This window comes from Nannospalax galili, unplaced genomic scaffold, assembly GCF_000622305.1.
Source record: "Nannospalax galili isolate Female #2095 unplaced genomic scaffold, S.galili_v1.0 scaffold113, whole genome shotgun sequence".
Classification (NCBI taxonomy): Eukaryota; Metazoa; Chordata; class Mammalia; order Rodentia; family Spalacidae; genus Nannospalax; species Nannospalax galili.
This window is the reverse complement of record NW_008335444.1, coordinates 231,002-244,461: the sequence shown is the minus strand read 5'-3', so window position 1 is coordinate 244,461 and position 13,460 is coordinate 231,002. Positions and strand designations below refer to the sequence as shown.

At 35.2% G+C, this 13,460-nt stretch overlaps 1 protein-coding gene across 2 annotated transcripts in view; it reads left to right on the top strand.

The window, feature by feature from the left end:
* Positions 1-13,460, top strand: part of Dennd1b (DENN domain containing 1B) — a 294,324-nt gene that overhangs the window by 147,772 nt on the left and 133,092 nt on the right. Inside the window, exons 6-10 of one of the 2 annotated variants that reach the window (XM_029562146.1) lie at positions 2,307-2,376; positions 3,373-3,453; positions 7,514-7,573; positions 8,726-8,779; positions 12,174-12,284. In XM_029562146.1, coding sequence (XP_029418006.1) covers positions 2,307-2,376; positions 3,373-3,453; positions 7,514-7,573; positions 8,726-8,779; positions 12,174-12,284 — 376 coding nt within the window. The remainder of the gene's footprint in view (positions 1-2,306; positions 2,377-3,372; positions 3,454-7,513; positions 7,574-8,725; positions 8,780-12,173; positions 12,285-13,460) is intronic. The other variant, XM_029562147.1, reaches the window with a different exon arrangement.

The following is a 13,460-nucleotide window of genomic DNA, read 5'->3' as shown; positions in this document are numbered from 1 at the left end:
GTTCTGGGAAGCAATCAAGTGCTGTTTTGTTTTATTGCACCCTGTTTTATTCACCTCCTAAAGAGATAAAGGAAGATATTTCAAGTTCTTTTCTGTTTGTATGATCTGTGATTACTTGTCATTTTTAAAATTTGTCCATTATAAACACATTTGTCACTGTATTTCTTCATATATCATGTGGTGAGGCTGATTTATTAAACTTACTGTTGTTGTATATGAATGAAGTCTGAGTATGTGTGTGCTGTGGTGCACATGCAGATGTCAGAGGACAACTTTTGGGAGCTGGTTTTCTCCTTTCCCCTTTATGTGGGTTCTGGTAATTGAACCTAGATTATCAAGCTTTTATGGAAAGTGCTTTACCTACTGAACCATCTTGTTGCCCTAGGCTGTTAATTTATATTGAAGGAAAATGTGGTGTACTGAATTAGAAAATTGTTAAGTACAAGAACATAGGACCATAAGGTGCTCTTCTCCTTTGAGAGAATCCTAAGCCAGTGTTTGAGAAGCCGATGGGATTTAAGCCTGGCAGAAGTTTTTCTTCTCTTGGCACTACCATTTTGTAAGTCAGTTATAATGCTATGTGCTTATCATCTTTATAAAACAGTCCATTTGTGCTTCCATTTTTTTCCATTTCTCTTGAACTCAAGAATTTATACTTTTTATTCACTTATTTTCATTTTAGTGGTATTTTCAGTGAGTATAGAATTAAATGAATATATTTATTTTCTGAGCCAGAAGTTGGGTAGATATATTTCAGTATTGTAGGCATGTTTTATATATTCTGTAATTATCATTTAAAGAACCCTCTCTTTATTATTCTGATGAGTAAAGATACTGGCTCATCTTTTGTTACAGCTTTAGATTGTCCTTGATTGAAAAAGCATTGTTCATCAATGCTCATGGTCAGCTGTTCTGTGAAAAAACTGCGAGTGTGAGGTTGGGTCTTGTCCAAGATCTAGCCATTGAATTTTCATTTTAATCTTAATTTTTTTTGTCTTTTTTGAGCCCCACCTGTCCTGGAACTCACTATGTACACTAGGCTGGCCTCAAACTCATAAAGATCCGCCTGCCTCTGCCTCCCAAGTGCTGGGATTAAAAGCGTGTGCCACCACACCTGGCTTATTCTTAAAAATTTTAATGAATGTAGTTTTCTCTGTAAACAAGTATGTAGTAAAAATATAGTAATATTTTTCTCTTAAAGTAACTCATTGTACAAATGATTCAGATAAAAGGGAGTTTTTATTAATTGTTAATCAACCATATATCTTTTGTGATTTACTATTTTTCTATATGGAAAAATACACATTATACTAATTACTGATTTTAAATATACTCGTATTTTAATTTGGTAATATGGAACGTATATTTTATTTCATATGGATAATTTTCTTATTTAGTGTTTTACTTTTCATAAAAGTATACTTTGAAACTAGGCATGGTTTACACAACTCTAATCCTAGCACTTGGAAGAGAAGACTAAGCAAGAGAATCAATATGAAGTAGAAATCAGACTTTGTTACATAGTTAGTTCTAGAGCAGCTTGGATTACATTATGAGACCCTATCTAAAAATAAATAAAAAGATAGATTAGATAAATTGATAATCAGTACATTGATGTTGCTAAATTAATTTTAAATCATAATTAGATTTGGCATTGAAAAGCCATTTATGGTATTTATAAATTTTAGAGGATTTCTATATTTCTAATGATAGTTACATTAATTCTGAAGAATTAATTATGAACATGATTCTGTTATATATAGCAATTGGGTAAAGTTTACAGAGAGATTCAGGCATGTGCTACATGACATGTAGGTCAATGCCAGACCATTGTACAGTGGTGATCCTGCGAGGCTTTATTCGCTAGTGACAATGAAGCCATTTGAATTTGTGTAATTCTCTGATGCTCACATGAAGAAGGACACATTTTTTAAAGGAAACTCTTCTCAGTGTTTCTGCAATTAAGTTATATATAACTGCAGATGTACATTGTTTTAAAAAATTTAAATTAGCTTTTCTTTATACTTGGCTATGAAATAGTATTTGATAGTTTCAAGTGTATTGATGACATAAAATAGTAAACATCACTTCAATAATAGAACTTTAAAGTCATTTGTTTTATAGCTAATAATAAATGATACATTTTTTTTCTGAAATGGTATAGAAAACATGAGCATAGTTCTTTTATGTTATATGGGATCAATCTGTTTGAAAGAATATAAAGTTAGTATTCATTTTGTATGCTTATTTATTGGTTCTAAATTTCAGGTGTTTATATATACATTAAAAATTCTTTTTTTTCACAGTTACTTGCCATGGTTTGAAGTCTATTATAAACTTCTAAATACTTTGGCAGATTACTTGGCTAAGGAACTGGTAAGCCATGTTTTTTCTCTATTGTTTTATTGTGTAAAAATATACATAACACAAAATTAGCAATTTTTGTCATTAAGAATATAGTTTTACCCTGGGTTTGTAGCATATGCCTTTAATCCCAGCCCTAGAGAGGCAGAGGCAGGCAGATTTCTGTGAGGTCAAGATCATCATGGTCTACATAGTGAGTTCCAGGTGGACTGGGACTAGGAAGACCTTGTCCACAACAAAAGAGTATAGTTTTATGGCATTTATCATATTCACATTGTTTTGAACCATCAATACAGCACGTCTGTAGAACTTTTCGTTTGTTCATGCCCAAACTCTGTACCTTAATAACTTGCTATTTCCTTTTCTACTGATTTCCTAGCAACCACCATTTTACCTATGCTTGCCTTCTTGAATGTAGGTATCCCCCCTAGGAGGGATCTTAAACAATGTTTATCCTTATGTGACTGGCTTATTTGATTTAGTACAATATGTTCAGGGTTCTAACATACTATATGTCAGAATTTCCATCCTTTTTAAAGTTGAACAGTACTCCATTGCATGAATACACTACAATTTGTTTATTCATTCCTTTGTTAATAGACATGTAGGTTGTCCCTACTCTTTGTCTATTGTGAATGAGACATCTGTGAAGGTGATTATACACCTGCTTCTTCCAGAAGGCCCCAGATATAGCTCAGTGATAATGGTATTACCTTTCCTAGACATGCACGAGGCCCCTAGTAAAAAGAAAACAAACAGGAAAACAAAACAAGGTAAAATAAAGCAAACTCATCTTGTAGTTAAAGCAGATTTTATTTTTCGTGTCTATTTAGAAGCATAAATGTCAGATAATAGGATAGTTGTGTATTTCATTATTTGAAGAAGGAACATATCTTTGTCTATGATGGCTTTACCATTTTACATTCCTGTTAGTAATGTACAAAGATACTTTTAATTATATTTTTTTGCTACGTATTTTAGTTATTAAATGAACTTTTTTTGTTTCAGGAAAATGATTTGAATGAAACTCTGAAATCACTCTATAACCACCCTGTACCAAAGGCAAACACTCCTGTCAGTTTGAGTGTGGTAAGTACTTTATCATTAATTGTTTTTTGAAAACAATTTATCATTTAAAAACATATGCCTTTTTCAAAAATTGCTTGATCAGGGCTGGAGAGATGGCTCAGTGGTTAAGAACACTTGTTGTTCTTGTAGAAGACCTGGGTTCAAATTCCAGCACCCACATGGCAGCTAACAACTGTCTGTATCTCCAGTCCCAGGGGATCAGACAGCCCCTTCTGACCTCCGCGGGCATTGCACGACATGGGTGTACTTACCTACTTACAGGCAATACATGCATACACATAAAATAAAATAAAAGTAAAATTAAATTAAAAAAAATTGCTTGTCAGATCACCTCTGCTTCCAGGAGAATTTCAATGGTAGTATTAACATTGCTCAGTGCTAATATTGAGACTTGTGACATGCTGTACTCATCAAAGCTTGTTGCATTGCATATCTCAATAACTGTTAAAGAATTCAAAAGCTGTTAGGCCCTGACAGCAACCAAATCAGTAGGAATATTTTGGTTTTAGAAAACATTGGGTTTGTTTGTTTGTTTGTTTGTTTGAGATGGGATCTCAATATATAGCCCTGACTGTCCTGGAACTCTCTGTATAGACCATAATGACCTCAGACTCACAGAGCTCCACCTCCCTCTGCCTCCTGAGTTCTGGAACTAAAGGGTGCTACTAATACCCAGAAGAACATTGGTTTTTTAATTCATACATAACGAATACTCACATCACTCACACAGATGATAACGATTCCTACCTCTCCTAACATGTAGTATTGTGAAGAGAAAAGGGCATAGGAACAGGCAGGGCAAGCATGCTGGTGCATGTTCCTAGTTTTTTACTTATACTTAAGTATATCTTCTAGAGTATTCACAGGGCTCTGGTAATATAATTAACATTTGTCAAAATAAAAGACTGCGATGAGATAGATTATTACTGTTAAAACTTGCAAAGAACTTTGCCACTTATATCTTAAAAACACTTTTATTTTGGAAGTTGTAAATATTCAGAGTTCATTAAAATAAAATACAGATAGTTCATTAATATCTTTTATTAACTTGCGTGGCATAGAAGGTTAAAATTTGAGACCTTCTTTGTTTCTTGTAAATATATTGATTTTTTCTTTCCATCCCAAGAAATAAGAAAAAGTAATGATGTAGAAAAAATTATGAGAAAAGTCAATTTGAAGTGTTTATTAATATTAGGCCATCTGTAATTTTGATGATATTGAAATCGTTATGCTCATGTTCTTTCTTTGGCAGCAACTGTCTTCTTGCCTGAATTGCCCTTTGAAGTTTTGTTGTGTAGTGTTTTCTTGTATGATTCTATTTCTAAAGTTCATGTGCATGTGCCTTACTTTCTCAGTACTTCTAGTTGTCCTCAGTTGAGATTGTACTTCTAGTCTGTCTTCAAAAATCTGTCAGGTTAAGCATCCTTAAACTCTAGTTTAAAGTCCTCTGCTGAAAAACTTTTGTAACTTTCCACTTTATTTGTTTGTAATTAAACCCCTAGGCCTCAGCTATACTGAGCAAGCACTCCATCACTAGTCTACATCACCTATACTTTGTTTGTTTTAATTTTTTTTTTTTTGAGTCAATCTTTGCTGAGTTGCACATGCTGGCCTTGAGCCTCACTGTGTAGCCCTGCTGGCCCAGACTTGCAACCCTCCTGTCTTAGCCTCCCAAGTAGCCACCACATCTGCATATAACTTCCAATTTTATACAGTAATTTTCCAAACTTTTATACAGGCTTTCAGAACTGTCCACTTCTTGGCTTTCCTTCACGTTTTCATCTTTCTGTACTACCCTGGTCTTACTGTTCTGTTCAGCACCTTGAGTGAACACCATCTTTTCCTTTTGCTTCAAGGCTCTTAGGAGACTGTCTGTTTGGTTTTAGATTTCCTGTCCTTAGGAAGTTCTAGCCACACAGCTTAACATGTTGGTTCCCCCCCCGCAAGAGCTTTGCTGCCTTCTGTGTTTTTCTTTGCTGCACACTGCCAAAACACACATGTTTCATGTTTGTTGTAGAATATGGAATGGAAAGCCCAGGAGAACTTGGAATTTTAATACCAAAATTGGAAGTCATTAGCAAACATAGATTTTTCAAAAAGAAGACATTGTCTTTTAAACTATTAAATTTATAAAGTAATTTTTATACTTGGTCAAAGAGCTGTGGAAGATATAGGTGCTTAAGTTATGGAGGGAGCTATTGTGCAGTATTAATAGCAAAAAAAACCGTGATGTGGGGCTGGAGAGATGGCTCAGTGGTTAAGAGCACTGGCTGCTCTTGCAGAGAGGACTGAAATTTGGTTTCCAGATCCTCATGCAGTGGATCACAGCCTCCTGTATCTTCAGCTCCAGGGGATATGATTCCCTCTACTGGCTTCCATGGGCACCTGAATACATGTATGCATACTTAAAACACATATACACACATTCATATAAATAAAAATAAGATAAAAACTTAAAAATAGACCCCTAAGTTTTCTGATTTTGATATAGAGGATTGGATCCATTTGGCATGCTGGGGAAGCTCTCTACCACTGAGCTACATCCTCATCCCCTATTTTCTTTATAATTATTGAATAATTATACCTCTTTAACTGGTGCATTGTGGTATCCTTCTGCTTTTATGAGGTGAAGTACTTTTAGATTGCTTATGTGGCTGAAATCACATGTTGACTATCTTACTTCAGGTAACATAATGTTCTTCATCCAATTCACCCCATCACCCATATTGTCACAGATGACAAAATTTCATTTTTTAATAGCTGAATAGTGTTATTCTTTCTTCCCCCGCCCCGCTCCCCCTGCATCATCAGTTTTGAAAAATACGTATCCATTGATAACTAGTTAGACTTAGGTCGAATCCATATCTTGGTTATTATGAATAGTGCTTCAGTGAACATGGGTGTTCTGAGTTCTGTTGTTTTTACAGTGAACATGGGAGTGCAGATGTCCCGATGTGCTGTCCTTTGTACTTAGGCTCAATAATGAGATTGCTGGATCATAGGGCAATTTTTTTTTTAATTTTTGGAGAATCCATCATAGGTTTTCCATAATGGCTGCATACATTAACATTCCACCCCCACATAGTGCTCCTCTTTTTAGAAAAATTATTTATTTTTATTTTATATGTATGAGTGTTATGCCTGCATGTATGTAAGTGCACCTGTGTCATGCAATGCCCATGGAGGGCAGAACAGGGTCTCTGATTCCCTGAAACTGGAGTTACAACAGTTGTTAGCTACCATGTGGGTGCTGGGATTGGAACCCAGGTCTTCTGCAAGAGCAGCCAGTGCTCTTAATCCCTGAGCCATCTCTCCAGCCCCTAGTGTTCCTCCTTATGGCTCCCCAGAACTTGTTGTTTTTCTCTTCTTGATAATATCTGTTTAACTGGAGTGACGTGATAACACATTGCAGTTTGTTTGTTTGCCTTTCTCTAGTGATTCAGGTAATGTTAAACATCATTCTAGGTACCTGTGGACCAGTTAGGATTTCGAATGAATGATCTGTAGTAGTTTTCAAATCTTGTTTGCATGTTTTCAAGCTAGTATAAAGCACTAGTAAAACCCGTTTATTACTTTTGCGAGAAGTTCATTGATTAAGCATATTACTAAAGCAGTGTGCCTAGTGTTGTCTGTTAAAGATCAGCAGTGTGGGATAAAGCACTTATCTTCAACTACTAGTGGAGACTTTAATGTTATCTTGCCATATTAAAACTGATGAATTGTAAAGTCTTTTGTTTTTTCTTATAAGTAATATTGGTCACGAAATATCAAAGATTTTATGAAAAGTTAATATGTAATATAAGTGAGTTTTTACAACTGTATTTCAAAAATCATTAAATATCCACTGCATTTTCTACTTCCAATATAAAACTTTCTTTAGAACCTTTCTGGAATAAAATCAGCAGATTAGATGAGCATGTAGCAGCGTGTACAATTAATATTATTCAGGTGTTTTCAGTGAATAATGTAGCTGTACAGGTTTGTCTCAGTGTGCAGGAAATTTTTATGCATACTTCCCCTTTAAGCATGAAACTCTTGTATTTTTCTCTCATATTATAAGAACCAAGAGATATTTATTGCCAGTGGGCAAGTTCTGAAAGATCAGCCCTCACTAATACCGGTGAGTTAAGGAACATTGGCTTCTCACAATCACTATTCTAGAAAATCACTGTGCCTTATCATTCACTCGGGCTCTTTGGGAAATAGAAAATTGACTATTTAAAAATAATCGTTTAGGATATATTTTCTGTTTATACTTTCTTTTTAGTGATTTTATGATGTACAATATTATGAAAAGCACATCCAAATAAAGGTAGTCAATAGAGACTCAGGTTTATGCATTTTCTCTATTTTCAGTCATATGCTAAAGCACATTTACTGCATGAAATTTCTGTCATACATTTTGATCACAAGATCATCTTGTGACTTGCCTCATATTGTTCTTCCACCATGGAAAATCATGCATTATGACTGTGAGCTAGCTTCTGACTAGTTCACCTCTGCTCTAATACTGGTTGAATGTTTCTTTTCCAATCTTTAGCTGTAAAACAGTGATAAATCTGTCCTTCTGTAGATAAGACATTGAAATTTTTTGGAGAATAATATGAACAGAAAATAAAACTTTTTATTGTTTCACATTGATTTTGGGTGATAAAGTGGGTTATCACTGTGGGAACAATGGGTTGTGTGTATACAATATACTTTTTTATACATACCAATAATATTGCTTTTTTTGGTAAGTTAATGTTTATTTATTGGGAGTTAGAGTTTTGGTTAGTAAAACATTTTAATGTTTTAACCATTTAAAAATTATCTTTCATTGTTGTTTTCTAAATACTATATTTGCTACAGAATATATTTATTATAACTTATCAGGGATCAGTAGATTTTTAAAGACTCCTGAAATAACGTGTTTTACTTTTCCAGTCTACCTAAATACATTTTCAGAATACATTTTCATAGATATACATTCAAACATATGTAGACTTTAGATGGTAGACTCTTTTTTTGCTTTAACCTTGCCCAGATTCTAATTCAACTTCTGTTTAGTTTCACAGTCATATATATTTAACTATTATTTCTTGTATGAGGAAGTTGTTATTAAATCACATTTAAATCTGCTCTTTCATTTAAGAGTCTCTCAAATTCAGCAAACCTAGAATGTCAGGCCATCACGTTCACATTTAGTGTTTTTTCTTATTTTTAACCCAAATTATATATTTGTATACCAGTTTTAAATTCTTCTTTTCTTCTGTGGTTTATGTGTGATTAGCATTCCTGTTTCATTGCCCCTGACATAACTGGACTCCCAACAATACCGGAGAGTGTAAGTTCCTGTTTTCTACTTTTTAACTGTATTTATGTTATAACATTTATTTTGGTCTCTCTATAATATTCATGAAGTTGTCTATGATTCTGAGAAATAACAAAGGATTAAGAAATAAAGGTGTTATTTCCTTCTCCTCTTATCTGTCCCATTATACCTTCCTGAATGTATATTGTTAAGGACAGTGATAGGAAAAGCATTGCCAGCATTGAGCTAGTTAGCAGGGACCCATCCCCCACCGACTCCCCCTCCCTCCCTCCCTCCCTCCCCCCCCCTCTCTCTCACACACACACATACACTCACACACACTCTCACAGAGTCATGTCCAGAGCTTCCTTATCTTGGATTTTAGGAAGTGTTGAGGTTTCTACTAGTAGGAAAGAAGGCTAGCTAGGGAGATTTCACACAAGTAAGTTACTACAGCAAACTCACCATAGAATTTTAGACTTCTCATCTGTAACTTTGTTTAAATTTTTTTGTGTCCTGGTTGTTGATTTCCTGGTTTTAATTTAGAGCAATAAGTATTTTATAAGGCTTGAAGGGTATTACAAGAAATTATAAAACTTGTAATATTTTAAAATTTATTCAAGAGTCTTAATTGTAGCTATACTAGAAATGTTTCTAGTTTCTCAATAGCTATCTCAAGTAAATAATTTGTATAAAAGTTCTCATGGATAAATGCAAATAATAAATATACTTTCAGCCTTTTGATAATTTTGGGAAAAAGAAAAACTCCCTTACATAACTTTTCTTCAGTTCTCCTTTGAATGTTAAATGGGTTAACAGCACCAAAAACACAGGAAATCAATAGGCAGAATTATTCCAGGTATACTTATGTTCACCTTAGAAGCGTGTTCTTCCAAATATTTTTCAAATTATATAATATTTGCTTTCTAAGGCATAAAGAATATGAATTCCAAGAAAACAAATGGAAATTTTCTGTGTGTTTGTGTGTATGGCTTCATGTGTACATTCATGTCATGTGCATAAGTATGTGTGTATGGAGGCTAGAGGTCAACATTGGTGTCTTCCTCTATAACCTTCTTCCTTACTTTTTGGGAGAGGGTCTCTCACTGAACCTGGAGTTCTGCACTTTGGCAAGACTGGCTACCAGTGAGTTCCAGAAATCCAGGTGCTTTCACCTCCCAAATGCTAGGATTATAAGCACATGTCACGAAACCAAGATTTTTACATGGGTGCTGAGAATGTGAACTTGGGACCTCATAACGTGTGTGGCAAGCAGTTTACTGACTCTTTAATCCCTCAATTGTACATTTTCTAATATGAAATCAAGACTATCAAATTAAACTACATCTTTAACAGATAAGTCTTATGAAATTCTTTGAAAGGGTTTTTCAGGTAAGTTATGTAAAACGACTGCATAAGCCTATAATATGGGTCCAGGATAGCCCATTGATGCTCTTGAGTCTCATAGTGAATTATTGACTGCTGTTCCTATTGGGCAAGAGACCTGGGGCACCTCAGTATGGTCTGGCTCAGATGTCCATGGCCCCATCACTTCAGAGTTTCATGCAAATTACTTCCTTCTGCTGTGGCTTCTAGTTACCTTTCTCATATATTTACTAATAAACAACTAATAGTTTCATTTAAAATTTTTCTATTTAATTTTTACATATATTTACTTTGTGTGTGTGTGTGTGTGTGTGTGTCTGTGTCTGTGTGTCTGTGTGTGTTTATGTGTCTTGGTGTACTTGTGGCGGTCAGAGTACAATTTGTGGAAGGCATCCCTCTCTTCTGCCATGTGTATCCTGGGATCAATCTCAGATCATCAGACTTGGAGGCAAGTGCCTTTACCTGCTGAGCTATCTAGAGGGCCCTAGTTTTATATTTTTGAAGGCTATTATTTTCAAATATTTAAAGAAACAGTCTCTTCAAAATCTGCCACTGAGAATATAAAAATATAAATTTTATATTGTCATTGACACATTTTCAGAATGTCTTGTTTGGGGTGAGACTGTGAGCAAGAGCATCAACATCAAGCAATATAGACCAGGCTGGTCTTGAACTCACAGAGATCTGCCTGCCTTCAGAAATAATCCATTTTAAAATAATCTTTCTTTGAGATTATAAAAAAAAAAGAGTTATATTGAATGGTAGAAAAGTAGTTTTGCATATAGAGTTGAATTGGAAGGGGAGGAAGGCTTCAGAGAAATGGGAAATGAGCCTTTCTCCACATGAATAAGTATCACTCACCAAGACTTTAGGGCTTACTGTATCTTGACTGAGACTTCATATTCTATCGATGTGTTATGCCATGATTGCCAGCTTGCGCTGTAAGACCTCGGTCTTTTCAAAATGGAAGGAACAGGTAGGTGGCTTTCTTGCCCAACTTAAAATGTTAGGTCTTTCAGATTTTCACCTATCTGGTCCTACAGTTCTGCGTTTTGGAATGTCTTACTTATTTTCTTCATCACTTTGCTTTCTAAAATGCTTAAGATTTTTTTCTGAGTTTTCATTTTTATTTTAAAATTTATTAATTATTTTTTTATTTTATGTGTATGAGTGTATTGTCTACATGTATGTGAATGCACCCATGTCGTGGAATGCCACGGAGGTCAGAAGAGGGCTTTGGATTCCCCTGGAACTGGAGTTAAGGACGGTTCGTACCCACCATGTGGGTGCTGGGACTCGAACCCGGGTCCTCTTCAAGAGCAGTCAGTGCCCTTAACCACTGAGCCATTTCTTCAGCCCCCCTGAAAATGCTTAAGTTTTATTACAGGAATTAAAAACCTTTACTAAGAAGGACAGAGCCTAAAAAGCAGTTAATGTAGCTTATCCCAATTCTGTTTTGGAGTGAAACTCTTAGGTGTGTATTAAGTTGAGAAATGAATTTAGAACATCACAAACTTATATTTGGTATAGTAGTGTAGAACAAGCCTCATGAGGGGTAAAAGCACACCTCATCCTTTGGGTGCTGTGTGTGCAAACAAGTGATTTCCCTGTAGAGTGAATGGTAAGCATGAAGGGACTCAAATGTACTTTTCCAGAGTAACAGAAAAGTATATACAGGAAGCACCAGAAGTATTTGTATAAGACTGATTCTTGGAAACATACTCAAAAGCTATAATTCAGTAGGACTTGGCTAGAGCTCAGGAAATAACTTTCTTTCAGGTACTTCGAGGTGGGGAGGGACACTGGGAAGTATGGGATCCTTTGTTCATCCTCTGAGAAACATTTGTATAGAGTGGGTTATGCTTTAAATAACAGAATATTGTATGCATCATGTGGCAGCAGAATAGTATTAAATTTAATTATGTAAGAAATGCCACTTTTAGTAATAACTTCTTTTGAACTTTAAAGATGGTAAATATATAAAATGTTTCCCCTTGTGTTAACACAAGCTGCAACTCAAACATTCTTTTCCCTGGTGCAGAGAAACCTGACAGAATACTTTGTTGCTGTGGACGTGAACAACATGCTGCAGCTGTATGCCAGCATGCTGCACGAGAGGCGCGTCATCATCACCTCCAGCAAATTAAGCACTGTAAGTACTTCACACTTTTCCCTGTGAGTCACACACAACGCTTCACAAAAAGACCTAAAAACGCCTGCAGATTTAGAAATGTGCTCTGTGTCCTTAAAAGACAATATCTACATATTTTTTAGTATATGATTTTCATCTGGCTCTTGAAGTATAAAAGTCTGATTTGTAGAAGGCCTTCTCAGATGCATTAAGTCAGATTAATTATTTTTTCTTATCAGGAGATGAGGGTTTTTTTTTTCTTTTAAACTCTCTGGAGTTCATTTTAGTGCCTTCTATCACATAAAGAATTCTTAAGAGCTATTATGAGATCTTTATTATTCACTTGTGGCTTTTTCCACTGGAGCTACTTGAAAGAAATCAAGGAGCCATGATAATAGCTGCTGCCTAACCTGGTAATAGGCAGATTCATCTTCATTGCCTAGTGGTGGTTTGGGAGTAGAGTCTATAATAGTCTGATTTCGAGGAGCTCTTCAGGCTGATAATAACTTAAAAGTCAAAGTAGCATTTCTTATAAATCACAGGTTTTCAAGCACTCTGGAAAGTGCTCTTTTGGAAGGTCTTCATTACTGTGGGAAAGCAGTGAGAACAGAAGGATTTTCTGGAGTTATAGAAAAATATTCAAGAGTATTTGACTAAATCTCATAATTTTTCTCCATTAAATATAAAAATTGAATATATTCAACTTCAAATTGTTTAATAAACATGCATTTTGAATTCTCTGACATTAAAAATCATTATTAAATATTTCATGAATTTGCTTCTCCATGAATTTTTATCTCATAAAAATAAAACCATGATTTTAATATTTTATTCTCCTATACTAGAAATAAAATCTTCATTTTATAGTATTGTACCCTTTTGAGTAAATGGAGTTTTAGGGTTTCTCCAGGATATCTAATTAGTATTTAATCAAAAGAAAGACATTTTCTGGGGCTGTTCTTGCAGAGGATTCAGGTTTGGTTTGCAGCACCCACATTGTGGCTAACAACTGTCGGTAACTCCAGTTCCAGGGGATCTGACACCCTTTGCTGGCCTCTGTGTGAACCAGGCATGTGCATGGGCATGTATCTGACACCCTTTGCTGGCCTCTGTGTGAACCAGGCATGTGCATGGGCATGTATCTGACACCCTTTGCTGGCCTCTGTGTGAACACGGCATGAGCATCGGCATGTACTG